General features: G+C 36.5%; 1 protein-coding gene across 5 annotated transcripts in view; it reads right to left on the bottom strand.

The window, feature by feature from the left end:
* Positions 1-24381, bottom strand: part of SUPT3H (SPT3 homolog, SAGA and STAGA complex component) — a 280606-nt gene that overhangs the window by 85486 nt on the left and 170739 nt on the right. For all 5 annotated transcript variants that reach the window (XM_040598289.1, XM_040598291.1, XM_040598290.1 and 2 more), the window contains 3 exons: positions 4973-5059; positions 3681-3771; positions 1844-1980 (listed from right to left, as the gene is read on the bottom strand). In XM_040598289.1, the coding sequence (XP_040454223.1) occupies positions 1844-1980; positions 3681-3771; positions 4973-5059 (315 nt within the window). The remainder of the gene's footprint in view (positions 1-1843; positions 1981-3680; positions 3772-4972; positions 5060-24381) is intronic.

Below are 24381 nucleotides of genomic sequence, written 5' to 3'. Positions count from 1 at the left end.
AAACATGTAGTCAGATGAAAGGTAACTATTTGATTACAGGAACACATTCCTTGACAGACAAACATTAAGTCAGATTTGTCTTTGTCTAGGACAGGGAACCTCATACTTCTAGCAACTTTTGCAGGTTTTTAGACCAAAAAAATATTATACTGGAATGGCAGAAGAGAATGTGAAGTCAAGCACATAACCCATTCATTCAGAAAAGTGCTTTTATGTATTTTAGCTTGTACAAGCTCAAAGTATTTGTCTGCCTTTATGCAAAACATAGTATTTTGCATAAATATATAAGAAAGCAAAGCAAAGCAAAGAAACCATCAGTTTCCAAAACACAAACAGTGGTTGGGAACAACTGTTCTATGACACTAATTCTTAGCTGTGGAGAAAAGGGATTTGTTCCTAGCCAAATTCTTACAGAGAAGAGATTCTTGATTAGGTTTTGATTTCTCCACATTACAGAGGAGAAGGAAGGGGAAACAAGACTGGGAAAGTCCCAGTTCTGAAAAGGGACTCCATTAAGAAGAAAAGATGAGAATTACACCCAGGGAAGCATAAAAATATTATTATTTCCTAGAATTTTCCATGAAATCCTTTCAGTGAAATGAGACTCTAGCAGTCAAATATTAATACACAAATATTACTCAACAGATGAGCCACCTCATCATAGAAAAGAAAATCAAACAAAATCACCCAGCTCCTAGCGCTGAAAGGGTATAAAAACCACTCTAAAAATAACAAATTTCCAACAGCCCTGTGCACTATATTGCTGTCTAAAAATGGATGGAAATTGGCTGAAACACCAGTGTGGAATCATGAGCATGCTCCCAGCGCAATTCTGCCTTTGACATCTAGTTGCTCACACAAGACATGAGGAAGAACTGAGCAACTGAGCATTGAACAGGGGCCATGGACCGTTCTCTGTATTCACTGTGGACAAGACTACCGAAAAAGGCAGGGTAGTCCTGTCCACCTACAGAGAATTTGGCCATAGGGATCCAACCCAGGCCATGTCACCAGAGATCTGGCCCTGGCCTAGTTCATTAACTCATACAGGTACAGCCTTTGGATCTTATACGTACTTCAGAGCAAATTACCTTGAAGAAGAAGCTCTACTGATAGAGAAGACATAGGGTTGATAAGATCTATAAGGCATACTTGCTACAATGAAGTATCTTGTGCCAGTATAGCTAAACCTCAGCAAAACCAAGTAAAACTGGCATCAAAACCAACCGGTATCAATACCACCGTTCCACAGGCTCCCATGCTAATACAGCTAAACTGCTTCTTGATCCTACCCAGCTTTTTGAGAGTGACGTGGTACTGCATCTGTAATGTAGACATATTTTTTCATAAGTACACCAGTTAGAAAATAGGACTTGAAAGAAGGATGGCAATGGCATATAGTGAAGCATGCTTGCACAGCATATTTTAATTAACCTGTAATTTGTGTTATATGAAAAGAGTCTTCAAATGCTATTGAAACAATTTTCTGATGAGACAAATAATGAAAAAGAAAAAAAATGATTGTGAAAAATGTGTGAAATGTTTATAAATAGAATCTACTTTTTACAGGAAGGAAATACAAATGCATGACCGACAGAAAGATCCATAACTACCCTTTCATAATCTTCCTTCTCAGCATGTGTGCTTAAATATCAGGAAATATTGGAGTGAATAGGGAAAATATGGAAATAGGATTCCTTTAGACCATCTGGGCAAAAGGAAAAGACCCCATGTAACAATTATATAATATGCAACATGAAAAAGGCATCAGACCAGCGTGATGTATGAAATATTTCACAGTTTTCTCTGCTGGAGTTGGGTACCAGTAAAAGAAAAAAATTACCTCCATCCGCTCTTGCTTGACATCATCAATCTCATCATCTTCAAACATGGCTAAGAGCTCTCCAGTCTGGTCAATGGAGTTGAGAAAGTCTTGAGCAAGCTTCTGCCGTTTGTTAGTGTTATTACTGTTGAATTTGTCTTCACAAAGGTAAGCAAAGAACAACAAACAGGTTATTTGGCTTCTCCAAACATCAACTGATGTCCCTAGGAGGGACATTTTAGAATCAGATGCACTATGCAGAAAAAGCTTGTTCTTACTGTCCCTGTACAAGCTGTGCTACCCAACCAAGGTGATATCACTGCTGTGCTGCAGTACAACTGTAGTAAAAAATCACCTTTAATGTTTTCTAGGATAACCTAGTGGGTTTTTGCAATCTAGAGAAACCTAGTTTCCTGCTCATGTATCATTATTTCTTACTGAAGGATCCACAGTGGACAGAGCTGTAGAAGAAACTACGCTTCTTTGGTTGCACAACGCCATGACTCACAGAACGGAGTAAGTAGAGGAAAAGTTCTTTCCTCAAAATATGCAGAGCATCTTCGTTACCTACAGGCTAAAGCAAACCATAACACAAACATTAAGACGCAGTTCCACAGGTGACGAGCCACTGCTCTACAGTGATAAAACACCCCTAGAGATGCCTGGCATGGTGATCTCTCTGTTTTTCTAAACAGAATAGCAGCTATAAAGACAGCTTCACAAAACTAAATTAATGGCTTCAATTACCAAAGCCTGCCAGAAAATGCAATCTTTAATTCCCAGATGAACTGCATTTAGGAAGCATTTCATGAGCATCTAAAATGGCTTATGAAAATTATTTTTTTGTTTTAAATAGTGACACAGATCCAAGTATTAAAAGAACCAAAGCTGTCAGGTGGGAAGCTGTACTGCCAGATTGCCTGTGCGAAACAATACACTTTCATATGTGGTGAAAATGAAATGCCACAGGCAAATTAAATCTCAAATGAGTTGACAAAAACTTATCCCTTGATTGATCAAGTCAAAGCAGGGAGTACAATGTTTACCTAACATCAGTGTGGATGCTCAGAGGAACCAAACACAAGGAATTCATTGTAAGGGGGAGATAAAAAAAAAAAGGCTCTGAGAAAGGAGCTAAGTTAAATACAAAAAGTTGTGTATGGACATTGCTAGATGTTAAACAAGTATGGCAAGGTTTAGATTTGCTATGATAAAATTTAACCTAACTTTTTACTAGGAAGTGTTAATTATTTGATTAATATAAATCAACACTTTATACTAGCAAATTATATGGCATAAATTAATACATTTTAATGTAAAGAGCTTTTCCTTTAAACACATTGGTTATAAAATCTGTGACTTGCTCATGGAATAGGGAAACAAAAGTTTTTCCCATTCTTTAAATTACAGATTCAAAATACAAAATGTTAAACCACACTAAAAACAAACCCAAGTCATATATTAGTATTCAGTGACTTCAGTTTATGGGATTTTTTTGTAAAACATGTGAAAATCCTTTGATAAGAATTTAACAAATGTCCATTAAATTGCATGCGGTAGCTGCCACATTTAAATTACACATGCTGAAATCAATTAGTCCTTTCTTTAATCAGCGCCAGTTACTTACTTCAACAGAGTTCTGACATTAAGTAGTCTTACTTATCATTTGGATGGTATGTGCCAATACTTACTTCAGAAGTATGTCAAACAGAAAAGCAGAGATTTTAAAACAAATTACTCTGAAGAAAATATTTGTGTGTCTTCAACTATTAAGCAAGACATTAATACTTTGTATTGAGCTGTTCAGTGCATTTATAATATCAAGCTTCCCCGAATTTAAGTGATTTCTTTTTTCTACCTTCAAGGAGGTCGTCTTCTTCTATTCCTTTGACAACTTTGGATTTATAATCTCGAAAAAACATGTATTTTAGCAGCCTTCTAAGCTTCTTCTAAAAGAAAATAAATGCATTTATATTAATTACTGTCATATAGTTACTTTGCTTTCAGACTAACTTTGTTACACACAAACATATGACTGTGTAATACATTACTCAGTAAATATAATTTTTTAAAATGTTCATAATTTTTGACTGCAGAAAAACCATAATTTGAAAGTACATCAAGGTCAGTGAAAATTCCCTATTAATTATTATTCATTTGAGATCCTTGGTATTTTGCTTGCCAACTTTGAGAAAGAAATGGGTTTGACTTTCAGAAAGCAGAAATTCAGAAACCAGGCTTCTTCAGGGCACTCTAAAAATCTTTGCTTAGTTTGGAAATGCAAACCTTCAAATGCATATTTTCATGAACTTTGACATGCATATTTTCTGCATAACCTTACGCAACACATCAGATAAAGCAACTACAATTGTTTTTCAAGTTTTGGTATTTTTAATCTTGATATGGTTTTGGTGATTAGGTTTTGCCTATCAAAGAAGGAAAGAAAAATAAAGGGGAGAGAAAAGGGGCAAGGAAAGGACAGGAACTAAGGAAGAAAAGGAGATAAAGGAAGAATAAAAAAAGTTGATAAAATAATTGACAGTAATTTTTTAATAATTTTGAAATTTGAAGAAAGAAAATAAATTTAATCTTTGTATGGGAAATTGTTTTTCTAAAATTGCTGTCTTGCTCTACTTGCTATCCAGAGAAAGCAAGACCATCGCTACATTTGGAGATTTTAGTGAGATAAAGCGTAGGAAAAATATTATAAAGGAAAATCAAGACAGTATTTATTGACAGCCTAGATGGTGAAACGTTAATGGCCACATTGTCAAATGTTACATCTCCATCCTGCATAACCAGGGGGACATTAGAATGATTGATTTTTAATGAAAGGGATAGAAAGGATAAGGAACAATATTAATACCTTTATTAAGAAATTGTTTTGAGCTCTAAGGTACATTACACCCACCCTAAAGCTTGGTTGAAAAAAATCTATTGATAATTAAGTTACAGGGAAATAATGAGAATTAATTAAAATGCTACACAAGTATTGTACTGGGAGCAATACAGTACAGTTGCAGACAACTATACTTTTAAATAAAGCTATTCCTGATGATGGACTCCTTTCACATATGTTAAAGGAAGCTCTTTAAAACACGATAAGCAGCTTACTACGTAAAGTAAGAAATTTCTGATGTATTACTTTACCTTATCTTTGCGCATTAAGAACAGGAGATCTTCAGCAGAGATGACTCGAGCTCCTCTCAGCTGAGAAACTTCAGCCGCTTGCTGCAACTAAAATAAATGAATAAATTAGGATGGCTGTTTCTGCGTTAAAAATTTATTCACCAGGGTTTGTTTTAAATAAGTTCAGATAATATTTTGAATGGTCGTGCACAGCAAAATACAAGCTATGCATTAAAACACAAGCTGGGACTCTCAAAGGTGTCACTCACTCGGCTCTTGTTAGCCAAGCAAATAACAATTTTACAAAAAGCCTGAAAGACTTGACAAATCTCAAGCAAAAGCTTTTTTGTTCATATTCAAAATGATTGCTTTTAAAAAGCACTACATCCCCTTTTTTCTTTTCCTGCACCACATTATATCGGAAAATGAACGTATAATTCTCTCAGGCAATGTAAAAATGCCAAATTCTTGCCATAGCACTTTATCTGCAACTGCTGAAAGGTGGCTGATCCCTCTCGCAATTTTTTAGAATAACAAATATTAATTTTAAACAGCTTACCTAAGTATTTTTTGAAAGAAACTCTATCCCTACTTGACTTATCATTAGTACAAACCGGACTCACATGAAGAACTTTTTTAGGCATACTCTTATTTCATTTGAGAGAAAGAAAATGAATTGATAGGAAACACTGACTTTATTAATAAATAGGAAAAACTTTATTGACCAGACCAGGCCATTCAGATATGAGTAAGATAAAGATGGAATTAAGCAATGAATGACACAAAAAACTGATAAGAGGTTGCCAAAGGAGTGTGAAGCAAGGAACTGTCCTCACCTCCATTGCACCAGTGCCTCCAAAGGACCTAAACTCCTCAACTTAAATCTCTTTGTGAGGGACTGAGCACATCAGCTTTGGATTCACCTTCAGCAGGTTCAGGAAATCGGGCTCTTTCATACACAAATAGTTCATATCAAACCCAATAGAAGATTAGAAACCAATCTTGTGCAAGCCGATTGAACTACTGGGCTAAGAAGGTCCAACACAAATGCACAAGAGAATTCTATGGGATTTGCTTCTTTCAACTCGCTAGCCTTTGGTTCTGGCATAAGATGACACTGTAGAGGAGGTTGGATAGAAAGGATACTTCCCAGCATGGAATACACCTTTATCCTCTAAATTCAGAAACACTGTCCATAAGGCAAGATTTAATCATAGTTTCTTTGCTCTTATCCTCGTTAACCATCTGATGGATGAACTGACAGTGAGTATTAAAACTCATACACACCTGTAACACAATCAATAAACAGCAATTTAATTTATTTTCAAATGTCTCTATATTATTCTTTCAGAAATGCATTAATGCACCTGAAAATAATTTAAAGAAATCCTATCCATCATACTCACACTAGCAATGGTTTCACTCAGTATCACTGGCTGAATAAGTATATTATTAATCTGTGCTCCCATGCTGCTATGACTTGAAATAGGCCTATTCAGAAGTTAAAAAGATCAACAAAAACAGTAGCTGTTTCTAATATCCAAAGGAGGAGGGGCGGGGGGAGAAAGATTTTCATTTTGGCAAGTGTTCAGTGGGCAAAAGATTCAGTCCATAAATCATAATACTGGACTGCATTAATTTTTTTCCACACTAATCACATGCATACAAAACGTTAACTGTGCCTTGTATGCACAACACAAAACATACTGCGTGAAGAGTTTCAGATTTTCCCCTTGAAACCCTCTCCTGGACCTGGCAGTCCCACAGACCAGAGAGATTTCAGGAATTCAGAAGTCACAGTAATATAATCTTACTTGAAAAATGTAAGAATGTGAAAAACGATAGTTCTATTTTTTTGGCATAAGCAAAAACTGTTTCTTATTCTGATTAGTTTGAGGGCACATAAGCTACTTATATTTCTAACATAAAATATAAAGAGCTGGATAAAAATAAATTTACCAGGAACGAGCCAATATTCATCTCTAGCGTAAATCTATTGCAGTTAATGGATGGATGCCAAGGCTGACTTTGGCCCCGCTAAGCTTAAAAGTGTTACAAAACCTGACCTTAGCATGGTGATAACACAACACAGCTTTTCCAAATATCATATAAAACACCGGCAGAGATATCCGACGTGAAAGTATGCTCTAGTTCTCTAACACGTATAGGACCGTAACTATCATCTTTAAGGTCACTTCCAACCCAAACCATTAAGCCACTCTATGATTCTGTAAGTCATTAATTTTCTTACCATAAAATTCAGAAATGTTAATTTCTGCGTGTTGCCGAAATACCTTATTTTCCCAAATGATAAACACGTGACAACATGATTTAAAGCAAAGGTGGTGTGCAAGTTGCTTCCAGGAACCTCCCAGTGAAGTAAGGGAGAGTAAGGAGAGGAGGCCAAATTCACATCCCATTTGCATCTAAGTCAATCCTGAATAAACGCTGTTTACTTTCACCGAGTTATTCTGGGCTAAACGCAAGATCAAAATCTGGAACAATATTCTCAGTTTCAACTGTAACAATGAAAACTTTATTCTCTTATTGCCTCAACTTTTGCATCTATTTTATTTTAAGGAATGAACACACAGCATTTAATTTCTTTGGCTTCAAGAAAGCGAAATACAAAAATAATTACTTCCTGTACAGTTATAAAATATGAATTATTTATCCAAACAGGCCATAATGAGCTCTGCACTGGTACACATATTTACCTGGGAAACCAGGATATGCTCCGGTAAATATGTATCCAAGCAATTAAAAAAAAAATCACATACCACACAACCAAGTTTGGGGGGAAGATGTATTTATAGTTTTAACACACACGTAATTGACTCCTTAAAACCTCAACGTGAGTGCTTTGCTATAATTAGTATTATAACAAGCTGTCTTATTGGACTGTCCTAGAGTTGCCATTAATATGCAACAAGCCCCAATTCCTTAATTTCCGGAGCTGAAGGCCTTGTTGAGTCATTACCGTGGGCATGTTACATGATGGAGGAGGATTTCAGGAAGCTGTACCAAAGAAACGATCCATCTCTGAACACCCGAGCATTTATCATGTCGGAAAAGCAATTTTCAGCTATACAACCTCAAAGTCAGGAGGTCTTGCACGTTTCACTGCAGTGGGGGCATGGAGGGGGTTTTACTCTGTGAGCAGCCCATGATAGGCATGATATAAAAGCTACAGTAACTTTTCATATATGAGGTTACTATATAGCAAAAGTGAGGATAGGGCAAGGATTTCCCACCATTCCCTTCTCCAAGCCTCAGCGATATTCGGTGCCACTCACAGAATCTGGGGCAGCAACAGTTCCAACATCCTCACTATCTTTTCCTAGTTTTTTTAATGATTAAAATTATTCAGTCCACATTACAAAATATTTTGTTTGGGATAATCTTGAGAAACAGAAAACAATCCAAATTACATAGCTTTTGAAAGAAAACCAGGCTAAATTTCCTAATACCAGCAGACAATATTTGAGTCCTCGGAGTCTGAATATCTTTTCTATTACAGCCAAATTATGAACCCCTAAAAGCGAAGTTTAAATAACGGAAGTGTTGAAATGGCTTTAACTATAGAGCGCAAATAGCTCTGTTAATAATTAGGAGTTTATGAAAAATAAGTGTATTTTACAATTTTTCACGTTACAAAGAAGGTAGTATATACAGTAACTATATTTTAAACTCTAAGAAAAAATGGCTGGGGAATAATATTTTAAAATGTAATCACTGGTTTAATGACTTTATGAAGTTAACTTTCTTGGCAGGATGAACTGAAGTATGTTAACAGTCACCTTACGGCTATTTTCTTTTTGCAGCTTCTGCGAATTATAGATTTGTTGAAAGGAGTATTCATTCTCCTATGACAGAAGCACAGTGACTTCAATGGTACTGTCTGCTTTTTTTTTTTTTTTTTTTTTAATAATTATTTTTTCTTCCACTACCTCCAAAGTCAACAATCACCAATACTTCTTCTACAAAACTGTCTTGATGGACAAACAGACAAAAAGCTGGAAAATAAAAATACTATGTTGTGACATAATCCTTCCAGTTAAACTGCAGGACGGAGTCGAAACAGTAATGTTTGCATGCCTTGAAACTGCTGGGAGCCAAGAATAATGCTTCGGGAGCTATAATTTTGTTTTGATTCTAGAAGAAAATTAGATCATAGTTCACCTGGCCGTTTTTTTTTTCTGCGGCAGGGAAGTTTTGCTATTAAATATGCATGAAAATGTCCTATTTTTTCATCTTTTCTACAGCAAAAGTACGCAACTATAAAAATACCAAAGAATATCCTGAAGTTAGATATAGTGCTGTAAATGTATTCTAAACAGAACATCTCAATACTTTTTTGAAGGCAATTAAATAGAAAAGGTAAATACAGGTTTTCACTTACAACTTTCCATATAGAATCTCATGTGCTGCTAATGCTGACACCCGATTTTCTAATTCTCACGCACACAGGAAAAATATAGAATTTGATTTCACAAGTCAGCACAGGGATTCATTTTATGCAGTTAGTACATCCAGGGAAGATAATTACATTATGGAGTCCATTAAAGCACTTGAATAGGGAATGATTTAGGATCACCACACAAGGGTTAAACAGTGTGACAAAATCATCACAAGCTGTCTAAAACAGAACTTTCATCTGCAGATTAAAAGACAATCAATTTTCTTCTTACTACTAGTATTTGTTTTCAAATCTAATATAAGACCAGGTGATTATGTGTGACTTGAGAAGATAAAAGCTCTGCATCATGTTTTAAAGCTTTAGAGAATCAGAGAATCATCTAGGTTGGAAAACACCTTTAAGGTCAAGTCCAGCCATAAACTCAGCACTGCCAAGTCCACCACTAACCCACGTCCTTAAGTGCCACGTCTACACACCTCAAACACCTCCAGCGATGGTAACTCAACCACCTCCCTGGGCAGCCTGTTCCAAGTCTTGACCACCCTTTCCATGAAGAAATTTTTCCTAATATCCAATCTAAACCTCCCCTGGCACAATTGGAAACCATCTCCTCTTGTCCTATCGCTTGTTACTTGGGAGAAGAGACCGATCCCACCTGCCTAAAGCCTCCTCTCAGGTAGCTGTAGAGAGCGGTAGGAGCAATTTCTTGCCTGACATCCAGTGAATTTCAGTCCACACAGATCATGGGAATAAGAAAACATTAGTTTATACCCCCCAGTCTCTGGCATTCTGGCATTTACTGAGAACTTGTTTTCAAGAACATAATTTGTTTTTTGGTTTTTGTTTTTTTCTTAGACAAACCCCTTACTCTAGTCTCTGAAGTGAGACTGACTGCTTCATCTTGCCTTCTAGCAGGTGGCAATGGCTTTTGATTTCCACACTTCAGCCAGCCCCAAGAGCTGGAGCTGGACACAGTCTGCAGCCAGTTACCAGCAGCTGCAGAAGAGTTATTCCAAAAGCAACTCCAGCAATAAGCAGGTTACACAAGGACTCTTCCCTTTCGAAAGCATGAAGAGTACGTCTACAGGTCTGGCATTTGACAGTGGTTTTGACATCAGAAGCGACAAGCAGTTGGTATAAATGTAAGAAGTCAGGCTGTTCTAGCAAAGACGGGAGAAAACTGCCCTTTCCTCAGCTGCCTTCAGACTGAGATTGTGTGAAAGTCAACACCCCTACACCTCATCCTGCACAGTTTCAACCCCACCGCTGCTATCAAAGACCCCTACAGATGAGTATGATGAAGAGAAGATGTCTTGTTACTATTCCCTTTTATTCAAATGGAACATTTAATATAATTTTGGGCATCATCCTTTCTCTTCATTCTACTGACAGCCCATGTACTTCTTTTAATGACAGAAAAGGTTGGAGTTTTTTCTGTTTTGGTTTGGTTTAGTTTTTTGTTGGTTTTTTTTTTTGGTGGGTTTTTTTTGGTTTTTTTGTTTTTAGCAACACAGTATAATCGGAGTAGAAAAAATGCAATGAAAGAAGGTACACAACTTATAGGGAGTGAAAATAGCAAGAGCAGAACACCCCGCGCCTTGTTTGAGCTGATGTTCTTCACGTTACAAACAAGATCATTCAAAAAAAATATACAAGAAAAAAAATCAGACAGATACACGCAGCCTTTAGAAAATGACATGGACTCAACCTGTGTAATGGAATGGGCTAACAGAAAAATGCACCATGGTCCTGGAGGTTACTTCTGGTGTATCCACACTTTAACCCTGCGGGAAAACCCTGCAGCTGGAAGGGGAAGGCTTTCTACTGACCAATGTTATAAAATTTAACATAATTAAACAATTCTAACTTAAAGCACATACTATTTATTTTCAAGGAAATGTACAACTACTACATCAGAAGAGGCTGGATTGTATTTGGCCACCCAGGGCATCTTCAGGCTGTACCCCCCTGTGCACCTCTGAGCAGCAGACTGCCAAACCACAGTGACACATGGGGGTACTCTCTCATGGGTGCAGACACCTACCAGATTTATGTCCATCTGATCCTCACGTTTATCGAGCTCCCATTGGAGTGAAGCTCGGCCATTTGTCAGTCACCCCCCAGTTCAGTATTACCAACAAAGTTGTTGAGCATACCCTGTGTCACCCACCCAGGTTGCTGAAGACGACACATGGGCCTTGTTACTCTACTCTTTACCAACATCTAAGAGACGTGTTGCTCCATAGGAAAAGGGAGGGGGAAAAGTAGGTGGAAATCTTTTCTCATCTGTGGAAAGATGCAATTTTCATAACAGATTCTGCATGTTTGTCCAGCTCTTTGGGTACGGTGTAGTAACTCCTGCAGTTCAGTATGCTGAATCCCATGAACTGGGATTAAGGAAAGATGAATCCTTGTGCTCTGTATTTTTTACTTTTAGCAGTAATCATAGCTGAGCGCCACATTTGTTGATACTCTGAGTCATTCTTGTTTAAACTATAAACAGGCACAATTATCAGAAAAATGATAACTTCTTTTTAAAGCCCAACAGCCTAAGCTCTGCTGTTGAAAGCAAAGATTTGCATCTATTGGAGATGGTATAATTTTTTAAAATTAAATGGAATAAATAAGGAAAATAAATTTCCAAGTAAATAGTGAAATTAATACTGCTAGCTTTCAAAAGATGAGCTTTAAATCAAGGTCTTTAAAAAAACAAAAACAAACAACTCTTCTTTATAAATAATTTAAGCTCAACTTCTTAAATTAGAGCTGCTTGTTGCATTTTCTGTCACACAGGGAAAAGAACTTAACGCATTTATGAACAATAACTACCTTTCAACTTAAGTTTCAGGCATGACATTTTCTTATTTTTCCTTCTTTCAATTCTAATTCCAAAACCAACATTTTGGGCCAATATTTTATACCTGCAATTCTTCTACTCTCTATGAAACAAAAGAAACCCTACTGCTCGCCTCTCGTTTATAGCAGGCAGTACTGACCAAAGTGACTTTATACCAATGTTAAAATGTTAAATTTTATACCAATGTTAAAACCATAAAGTCTCCAAATGCGGAAAAGTATTCAGACTCATTGAATCCAGTTTTAATTTGGTCAAATTATTCAGTGGCTCCATAGACCTTAATTCAAGATCTGGTGTAGTGCTGGAGATGGCCGCTGCTGACACTCTCTTCCACTGCTGGTGATAACAGCAGGCAAGAAAAACTTGGAAAATTCTATTCTAGTTGTTATTATTATTACAAAGATATAAAAAAAAAAAAGCTTGAAAAATATCATCCTAGGGGAAATGACAGAGTAGTGTTGTCTAGAACAAAGAAGAGACCATGAAAAGTCTGTGTGAAATGTGAAATTTGCAGGTATGAAAGATTCATTGGCCAGTATGAAACTGAAAAACTCTTACAGCCAAAACCACTCCAACCACTACAAACACATCTCTGTATTTCTGAAGATGAGCACAAGGTCCTCTATTGACTGTCCATGTTCTAGAATTGTCAGGATATTCTAGATGCTGAGGTAAATGGTACCACCCCACTGTAATTCACTGGCATCAATTTTCCATATACCTAGATTAAACAAATGCTGATGTTTTGGAGGAAATTATCATAGAATAGTCTGGATTGGAAGTGACCTTTAAAGGTCATCTAGTCCAAATTATAATAAAACTGACTACATTTGGACTCAAACTTTCACAACAAGCTGTTTCGTTTTCACAGCAGTATCACTATATTCCAAGTTGAGTATTCACTGTATTCCAAGCTGAGAGTCTCAGCTCTAACTGTTACTTCCAAGTTACATCCTCAAATGCCTTTTTAGTACTAAACATTACTTTGACAAAATAGGAATGTGCAGTCTCTTCAGCAATAAATGCATTCACCCTTCCTTTAGTATAACAAAAAAAGGCAATTAGAATTTACCCTTAAGAACTGAAGATAAAATTATTTTTTAATATTTAGTCTAAGTCAGACTTATTTCTTCTCCATCAATTATTTCTATTTCTTTTCTTTCTCCAATATTAGTATGGCATGCAAACCAGCAGAGGCTTACATTATACCACAGCTTCCTGTCCTTTGGTTTCAAATCCCAGAAGAAACCACCATTCAGGATTATTGTTACGCAGTTTCCAATGCTGCAAGCAGAAAAAAACTGTTCTCTGTTGATTGAGAGACCATCTAATATAAACAGGTTTCTTTCTCCCAGTGCTGTAGAGAGTAACATTTGTTTAAATCATGCATCCTCAACATTGCTCACAAAGGAAAATAATCACTGCCTTATATTAGTTTCACCAGGACTCGAAATAAATACTCTTCCTTTCCATATGACAGCAAATTGGAATCAGGCTTCACTGTTTGTCCTAGGGAAAATAAGACACATGTTCACCTATTCCAAGCACAGAGATAAAGTGATTTTAGAACAAGCCTCAGACTAATAAAAGAATTGCAAAGCAAGTATTACTATGAAGAGCAGGCAACCATCAGCGCACTGAATATAGAGAAGACAGGGCCTTGATCCTCTGGCTGAACTGATCCCAAAAGTCATAAAAAAATTTTCTTCAAACACTTCAAAATGAAGGACAAAACCATACTTTTAAAAATTAAGTCCTGCAAATTACATAAGCAAGACATTGCTTTGAAGATTTAGACTAGGAGACAGAAGGAGAAAAAAGGATTCAGGTTCAATCAAAAATATAAAATGGCAACATTTTCCATTACAAAGCTCTACAATTATTCACAGGCCTGAAGAGATACACCATTATGTTCATACTTGGAAATACTATGCTAGTGATGGAAGACTTTGTAAATGAAAAGATTTTACCTACAATGATTCACATTGGTCTATCTTAATTTTTATTCTCATCTGATCAAATGCACACGTTGACCAAGGGAGATGTTGCGTTAAAGGGGAATGGAATAATTTAGCTTCTCGGTTTGCATGGTGATGGCAACTAAATGCTACAGGATCGCACAGATTTAAAAAGTGAGACACATAATACATGCAAATGACTCCTGATTTAGATGGTTTTGTATAGCAGACAGGCCGTGTGGGTGTCTGGGCTTACGGTAAATTATACTGCCTGCAGAGTGTCGACAGACAGGTAAGCATCATCTTGCAAGATGTACCCAAATTAGCAATAGAAAAAGAAAACAATAATAAGACTTTTTTTTTAAAAAAAGTGAAATATATGTAGTTTCAACACTTTTTTGCCCACTATGTATGTGTGGAGTGTATGTTACAACCCTACAGAAAGTCTCAGTCTGTTTTGTAATCTTTAATTTCAGGGAAAACTATTTGTCAATGGGGACAAGGTGTAACCTGAATGTGTAATCAAATAGGAAGCTCTATGAAATTTTTCTCTTCTATCAAGAAATCTCTTCATTTCAAAGTGGCTTCAAAATACTAAATTCAACACAGCTTTCTTCCAAGAATCTTCTAATCAAATATAAAAATAGAGGGAAATTTATGAAAACAATAGTCCCAAGTCCAAGGTAGGCCCATTTTCATGGAAAAATAAGAGGAAAGGAAGTCCAGATTTGTGTATGTATGCATTGGTTTGCTGTGTTTTCTTTTTTATATGAATTATAATTCTCAGAGCTTAAAAAAATACAAGGTAAACTGTACAGATGATGGAATGAACATGGCAGATTTTCTCGTGGGAAGGTGAAAGAAAGGAAAAAAAAAAAAAGGAGGGAGGTCTTGCTCAGAGAAAGAAATGAAAGCCACACAAAGGAACATAAATGTAAAATCTGAACAACAGGTATCTGTGTCTAAAAAATAGCACTGATTTCCTAACTCTTATTTAATGTTCATTCTTTAATTAACAACCATTTCCCAAGGACATAAGTTTGAAAAGTTGTTTCACATCACTTTAGCACAAAGAGAAAGATTCACTCGTAAGCCATGAAAAGGCTGGGGGAAAAAAAAAATAAACATGCTTTCTGAACATAATTTCCTCTTTATTGCTACTACAAGGTTATGAAATGAAATCTATTATTTAATTACACTGGATCAAGCAACAGGAAGAGAAGGGAGTGTTCGAGTCACAACATCCCTGTAAGGATAAATTACTACACTTCCTCTTGCTAAAAGACAGTTTTAATAGACCAAAACCATGCAATGGTTAAAATCACAAGTACTGGGAGGTAGGAAGACCTTCTTGCTAAGATAAAAACCCCATTAAATGTACTCTGAAATTCCTCGAAGAAATACTGGTAACAATACGGGGAAAAAAGTAGCAACGTTTCTGCCAGAACATCAATAGTTTGAAAATGATTACATTTGTTCAGATCTGCTCCTGAATCTGAAGATAGTTTAAAAACTATACAATAGGTTCTGGGCTGCTTTGTTGTATGCTTTGCAGTGGACATGTTTAGATAATCTGTTACGAAAACTTCAAAATTTATCTGCTATTACTACCAAAACTTTATTAGCTATAAGGGATTTCCCTTAACTGTGCTTCAGTAATGTTTACTAGATCCTTCAAATTAAATGCAACTGTTGGAAAAGTTAAAGCATTTTATTTCTCAAGTACGTTCTTGGCATAAAAAAATAGGATGACTTTAAACTACAATGAAAAGATAGGCTGAATTCTAAGACATTGGAATAGATAACTTGGCAACTGGTCTAGAGTCCACAACGGGGATATGAATGTGCAAATGCTGGAATCTTTTATATAATTTAAATTCACTTTGACTTGTGTGGAGATGTTCTGCAGTTACCTTTCACGGAAATACTATCATTTCTCAAAACTAGAACACATTAAAACATGAGGGCATTTCACAGATAATTTGAAGAACAATGGAAAATATCTTTGAAGTTATTCACGAAAGCTTCTCCTAAGCCTAAGGGCAGTATGGGAAAAAGCATTTCTTTAAAAAAGCTATTCTGGAGGCAACAGAGACTGATTTCCTACACCCATCAGAGACTGGACAGACCTCTCGAGACTGCAGGATAGATGACATGAAGGAAGTGAGTATATGCCATGAGGTTTTCTGGAGAAATATTGAGAGGTATAAAGGAAATAAGACAGCAAAAGCTGTTTGCAGAAATTTTCTAGACTGAAGACTTTCACGGTGTCCTCCTAGTATTTGGTCCATGGTCTACTTCTAAACTTCTATGAAAGCAGACATAAAATAAAACCTTTCAGTCATGTGGTGTCTCACAGAACTCCATGATTCTTGTATTTTTTAAAGAAGTCTGATCTTCAATGGAAAATGCTAGGAGGCTACTTGTTTCTAATGAGTAGAAGTCTGTATCTAAAGAACCCAAACTTCACCTGCTGAATGCAGGAATCCAAGAAAATATGCCATGAATCTCATTGTACATGGTGTATTTCTTATTATTCTCTTGAAACTGAAGACATTGGCTACTGTCAGATTTCAATTGGCTATGGGGACATCTGGCCAGATTCATTAATTTTTTAAAAATATTTTACTTACAAATGTTTCACAATTAAAACTTGCACATTCTCAAGATGGTTATGAAGCAGAAAGGCTTTGGCAGACCGTCAGCCCAGAGTCAATCCAAAAAACCTATCAATTGACTGGGCAAGGAGTCTGATAAAACACAGGAAACTAGATTCATGTCAAGGGACAGAAGTAGTCAGTCTTTTGCAAAAAAAAGCTCTGGAAACAGACCACAGGTCCAAGCTGTGGACCTATATACATCCATTAGGAGAAGACAATATCCCCTGCCCCGAGGAGATCTCTGCTTTGGGAATCCCAACTGTATAATCTTGTAATTAAATGCAGCTCCACTGAAACTGCTCGTGTGTTAAGTTAGTAAGGTTGAGAACAAAGCCAGGATATCCATTACTGGTACCAGAGGAGTCAGAACATAATGTCAATGATGCCAGTGGGGAGGAGGGAAACTAGTGTTTCCAGCACTTATCTTTATCCTTTGGGAGCCACAAAGCAAAGCATCAGCACTACAGATCTGAATTCATGAGACACAAAAACATCGCAAAAATCTTCAAGAGGAGCAGGAAAACCATGCTGTACATCGGCATCTGCACAAAGTGATTCTGACCATGGTAAAGGCTAAGCCTTAGCAAAATCATCAAAATTCAGGTCATTCAGCTCCTAAAAAATGGTAACACAGATTTCTTCAAGAAGAGACCTTGACATTTCTGCACAAGCACAGAGTTTAAACTGTGTGCAAAAGGAGACATATTTCTCTACTTATTAGAGGTATTCTCTGCAGTGTTTACAGAAATAGGGGGAAGACTAGATAAGGCTAAAGTGCAACCAATGAACTTCTAACAAAAAAAAAACCAAAAACCAACCAAAAAACACCACAACACCATAAAACCACACAGAAAACAAATGGAAAAGTATATTAATTCCTCAAAAAAATGGAATACTTCAATTTTTAGCATATATTTGTAAGAAAGTAAACTCAAGTATCAGTCACAGACTATGTTTGCCAAAAAAGTGAAAACAAGCGTCGGTAAGATCAATACAGCTATCACAAAGGTAGAAAGAAATTTCTGTTCTCCGAATGATAGAGTAGATGATGCTTTTCTAAAAGACAAGAGAAAGGAGTGATCCAAAGTGAAGTGTAGAGCACATGAAGAAAAGATCAAGGCTGGGTAAGATTTAAGAATGAGAATTGATGATTGAGGGGATTTAACAGGTCAAGGAAGTAGGGGATAAGTTTATTAACAAAAATAAATAGAACATTCTCTATTAATACTAAAATAAATTTCTGGGTTACTTTTAAGGTTAGTTTCTTTACTGTGGAAAAGCTAGGTTATCTACATGAAATTTACCTTTTTGTTCATATGACAGTGATATCTGTTCTGCATCAGTTTTACAAATAGGCAGAATGAGGCATTGAACAACTCACTGCACGTGGGCAAAGACAGGACTGGGAAAAGAAAAACCCCATTTGCCTCCCTTACCAACCAATTAGCAGCACTTCACTGCTAACAATTCTTCTCTAATGCAATACAAAGCACAGAATCATAGAATAGTTTGAGTTGGAAGGGACCTTTAGATCACCTAGCTCCAATCCCCCTGCCATGGGCAAGGCCACCTTCCGCTAGACCAGGTTGCTCTGAGCCCCATCCAACCTGCAACACAATGCAGATATAGATATATAGATATAGATATAGATATAAAACCCAACCAAACAATCAACCCTCTTCTGAGCTTTAATTTAACAGGTTTTTGTATGTAAACTTGTGTGCACTCATAAGCAAAAACTATAAATATTTCCCAACGCCTAAAGCTGTGAAATGCAGAGGTGATTTAGCAGACATGCAAACTATAAAAATTGTGCCCAGTATATTTTTCTTCTAATTTAGAGTAAGTGGTCTAGCCTTATATCATATATAATCGTAATTCCCAGTGACATTTAAACCAAAAACTAACTAAACATTTAAAGTAAAAACCTGCAAACCTCCATAAAGTTTTACAAATAGCATCAGTCATTTTAATATAAAGCTAAGAGAAAGTAGCATAAACAATGTCAACGTGGTCACTAGTTTGCAGTTTAGAACCTGGACCTGGAATCCTATCAAAGTAAATCCTTGCATTCTCAAGAAATCACCTTTCAATCAGTGGCTTTTTGAGGAGGAATAGGATCAGCAGCACACAGTAAAGCCATACCATTGGAGGTCAACCAGTAAGGGAATAAACTCAAAAGTAAAGCCTAATTAGGTCTGCAAGTTCAAATTAAGAAGCAAAGCAAAGGAGGCTTCAGACATAAAACAGCATGAAACAAGATAATCTGTGCAGAATGAAATAGAGATGGAAAATCTAAACATGGTTCCAAAACAGGAGAATAATATTCACTCAGCATTGAGAAGAACTGAGAATTTGAGCAAGGGAGCAAAGGTACGACGACTCATGGAGAAGTATATTGAAAAAATTTATTTCTAATATACTGAATTGGAAGTAGAACTCAAGGATTTTAATGCATTCCAGTCATTGGAACTGGATATCTCAGATGTGAATGAACTATAAACATAACTGAATGTCTGCTGGTATTAATATTCAAATAAATCAGCTAAGTTTTGGGAAGCTAAAGGGATCTAATAATTATAGGCTGCTGCCTACAAATACTTGAAGAGCAATTAGAAAGATGACGGATCCAAATTCTTTTTGGTAGTGTCAGATGATATAATAAGGGGTGACAGCCAGAAATAGCAATTTGGAAGGATCGAGTAGGATGTTAGGAAAACCTTTCTCATGGGAGGATTGCACAGCCCTGCAGCAGTTAAGTAGGAGAAGCTCTGGAAAATTTCTCCACGGAGCTTCCAAAGCCTGAGCTGGACAAAGCCATGGCTGACCAGATCCGGTACAGGTGACAGGCCTCTATTGAACAGGTTAGACTAGGTGTCTCCATGGCTTTGATAGTTTCCTTCCCCTCTGTATTCTTACAGAGTTTTTGAGTAAAGGAAACTGCTTACTTTTGTTCGTGCAGGTTCCAGCATGCAGTCACCCTCCCTTCCATTTGGAACAGGGTCTCCTATCTACTGCTACCCCAAAATTAAAATTTGTAACAAAACTCATGTGTCAACAAAGTGAAAGTGCAGAAAGCCAGCCCTGCAGACTCTGCAAAAGAAAGAGAACATAGGTGGAGGTAAGACAAACCTCACCCCATCTTCGAGATGCAACCATCAACTGTCAGCCCCTGCCAGCTCCTCGATACTTAACGATTGGACAAAAAGGCTTGCAATGAGACTTGCAATAAGTAATAAAAGAAATAAGGTCTGCTCCTTCACACCAGCAGTCTCACCATGCGCTAAACCAGACCTAGGAAAAGATGAAAATTGCTGTCTCCTTCAGTAAGAATAAATAAATATGTAAAAATAACAGGTTCATGCACAGCAAGTTGTCTAGGCTGATGAATGGCAGTTGTGTGTAAAATGAGTTGAGCAAGGTTAGTGGGGTTTCTTTTGATACAACTTGAATGAAAATCAGCTTCTATGATGGTGTAAGTATTCCCAGAGTAGATTCCTTAATTATTTGCAGCCTTGGTTAATTCAGATAAATAAGCTGTGCTAATATGTCTTTGAGCTTCATTTAGAAAAAAAATAGTTATTCGTTACAGATGTGAGCATCTCTGCTGTGTGTACTTAGCCACGTACTGCAATGAACAATAAAACGCAGAGTGGTTGAGCTCATACCTCACAGTTAACTTTCTAATTTCATCCAGTTAAGATGTGCCTTCTTAAAGCCCTATAAGCTAAACCCAAAAGACCTAACACAAGTATCTACAGAATAGCTCCAGAATTGAGGCCTTTTTAATGGATTCACATAAGCAGTGATTTATAGCCTGGAGTTACTATTGTTAATAAACTTAAGGCTGTTGGGAGTTTTAGATTCTCTTTAGATATATTTCTCTTTATACCTTACAGATGTAATGAACTGTAATATATCAGCTAATGATATAGAGGACATCTATCTCATGAGAAGGCAGCACCATAGTGTTTCTGCTTTGTACAGACACTTGAAGTAAAATTAGCGGCAAGGATGATGGAACTATGGCCAAGGTCTCCCACGCCAGGACAGGTTTCAGGTTGTAAATAAACAGGCAACACCACAAAACACATATACTATACTGCCCTTTTCTAACAGTCTCAAAATACTTTTAAACTCAGTAACATTATCCCAGTTTTTCTAATTTAATACTTGAGGCACAGAAACAAAAATTAATTTATCTAAGGTAACATAGTATTTTACTGATTCTAGGCCATCTTTTCAGTACCTGAATATGACCCACCAGAGAATATTTATCACTTATCTGCTGCTTGTCTTCAGAGACAAACCATATTTCAGGTACCTCCCTCCAATCATCTTCAATCTAATCAGCAGGATGACAATCTGTGCAAAGAATTCTTTAAAGCACACTTTTGCTCTGATGTCCACTTTTTGTTGTCCTACTGTTAAGGTTAGTGATATCTAATGTATAGTCAGTTGATGAGGCCTGAATGTTTTGCTAAATGTCATTTAATGTCAGAAATTAAATATAAAAAGGCATTTTCATATGCTGATTTCCTGTATCTCCCAGTGCACAGAAACATGCATCTGGGTGCCTCACATTTCTTTAGCCTTCAGTCAGTTACAGAAGTTCAGGCTTGCACAGTTAACATGAACAAAGAATCACCAACAGAATTCACATGTCCTGTGTCTCTGGGAAATGCATCATCCATCATGATACTGGTTTAAGATGTACATCAGGTTGCCTAGTAAATCTGCATGTATTGTCTTGAAGATTGTATTCAACAACATCAAAACAAGGCTAAATGATATTTTGATGGATGATACTTGGCCCAAACACAAAGTTGAGTGTTGCAGCAATAACAGGAAACTTTTGACATACATTATACCCAGACATAGGATGAAATACTCCCTAGTTTGAAAATCTAGCTGTTCCAGTGGATTTGTATCCTTAAAAGAGCAATGTACTTGTGCTAATACTTTCTTATAATGAAAGAGCTTTTTAATGAAGTAGAAATAGTATTGTATTCGATCAACTACAGACTAAAGCAGTGGATCTGATCGTATTAGTAATATTATCTTAGATGTAAAGTGACAAATTCCTCATCTAAGTATTATTAAGCAGCTTCTACTAATAGCGTGCATTATCCATTCAGTGCATACCATCATATTTCTGGCTTCAGTACAGTTACGCATACACGAGTCCTAGAAATTAAATGTATTCATTCTCAAAATTTCCTTTTGCTCCTAATTCCAGTGTGTAAATGCCAAGTATTAAAGTAAGTCTATAAATACTACTTTCATTTTCAGCCTTTATAGTTATGTCAGAAGGAGTTTCCTGCAATACAGCAATGCACTTGAACTCACACTTCCCCAGTAGAAAGTGAATCCCTTGGTCTTGGCAGAGTTAAACACTGAAATGATTTCCTGTCCTGGTCCTCCACTTCGTATTTATTTTCTCCATCATTGTTTTACGCAGGTTATTTTCGATAGATAGATTGTGCTTTAGTGCACGTTCACTTTTTGTAGTAGTGGAGTAGCCAGTTGGAACACCTATTTTATAATTATAGGTGGTAATTTCAAGTGTGCCATTCTCTCCATCCATCTAAACCAGACCAATAATGTGCTGCAGTTTCTCTCCCTGTCAAGGAAAATAATTTAAGTCATGTTCACTTTGATGGGGGAATAGGTAATCAGAGTAGTACCCTTCCTATTTTTATCTATCCCTTTTTCTTTCCTATGCCTGCTCCCACCTCCCACATCAGTAGCCATTTCAATAACAAGTAAGATTAAGCGAAAACTGAGTTGCGTGCTTCCCCTTCACCGCTGGGACCACAATTTAAACTTGATCTGAAGTAGTAAATTAAATCAGCACCTGATCTTTAGCTGCCACTCCCTTCACAAAATACCCTCTCCACACTTTGCTGCAAGTTGACATCAGTGGCAGCCTGTGCTTATGAAAAGACGAGCACAGCACTAATTATCACTCAAGCCTAAGCCAAGGCTGAGGTCATTGGCAAGGAAGTGTGGGAAATGGGGCTGTGATTGCATCTCACCTCTTGCTCTTCAAGCTTCTAACACAGTTTCCACAAAATACAGATATTAATTTTCAAAAGGTCATCTGGGTTTTACAGTATTCTTAAAATTTTCTACTATTTCCTCCCCACATCTCTTCCAGTAGCACCAATGCTGGCTAGTAAAACACAATCTCTATTCAAAATCATTCCATATTCCTGCTTTTTAGAGAGAAAAAAACCAAAACCAAAACCCACCAAACACAGCTATGTGTGACTGGATTCATATGACAGCTTATTTTCAATACCCTTTCAAGTTTATATATATATATAGAGAGAGAGAGAGAGAGAGATGTATATATACACACACACACATATATTTAATATATATATATATAATACACACACATATATAAAACTCTCTACCTTTCAAAATGTATTGCTAAGTTTTTAACAGCAAGTTTTACTACAAATCCCTTCCTCACTTATTCTCTTCTGTAATTAGCTTTTCTTTTGCCATGTTTTCTATGCCCAATTTCAGTTAAGAAAAATGTTTTGGTTTGAGTATCTGAGAAAAATGCACCTGCTCATTTTCAAGTTAGTCAAGACAAAAATAAATGTCTTATTTCAAAAGGCTTACAGGTTTTTTATGTACTTTTTATGTACTTAAATAACATGACTCTTGAAAAAAAACCAAATCTTCAGTGAAGAATTGTTACAAAAATGTAATAAATGTTCAATTAAGTTAGAAATAAGCAAACTAAGTAATCCAATTTAAAAAAAAGGTTTTTCTAAAATCTCACTGTTTCCTGTTTTACAGGTTTTGTTAAGAGATTACAAAATAGATACAGAGTGGATGCTAAATACAGTTGAGCTGAAAGCAGCAAGGATTTTGATCATGACACTAATCCTGGCCTTGAACTACAAAATGGTCAAATGCTACTCTAAAAATACAAAAAGGAATGACTCCTATCCTATTGAACATGGAAGCAGATGATAGTTTTGGCAATTTGGACACGAAGATTAACTATCTAAAATATTTTGCTGAAAAAGAGGCAAGACTTAGGTATGGGCCAGGATGAAGACAGAGAGAAAAAATAGGCAGAAGGTCCCAGAACACTGTAGTGTTAAACAACTCTCAGAGTAAGGCAGAAAAGATAAGGAGCTTGGTTCTGTCCTTCCTGAATTTCAGCGGATAAAAAAGTGCTTCTCGGGAAACATGCCATAGCGCAGTCCTGGGTAAACACAGACAAGTTGAGAGTGGAGAGAGAAATATCCAAAACACCAGTGTTAAAACTATGTTGAATCCTTGAAAGCAGGTGAGGCTAGAAAGCCCACTGATGAAAAGGGAATGGGATAAGAACAGAAATTTGTGGAATGCACAAAGAAAATTCTGTTGAAAGATACATTGAATTACATAGCGAAGGGAGAGGAAGATTAGAAGAATCTAGTGTTTTTCCCTAGGCTGGAAAAATAACCCACCTTCCCTTTAAAGTAAGATTTAGTAATTCTGTAACCCCTGTGAGAAGAATCACTTCA

This window comes from Falco naumanni, chromosome 6 (assembly GCF_017639655.2).
Source record: "Falco naumanni isolate bFalNau1 chromosome 6, bFalNau1.pat, whole genome shotgun sequence".
NCBI lineage: Eukaryota > Metazoa > Chordata > Aves > Falconiformes > Falconidae > Falco > Falco naumanni.
This window is presented reverse-complemented; position numbering and strand designations above follow the sequence as displayed.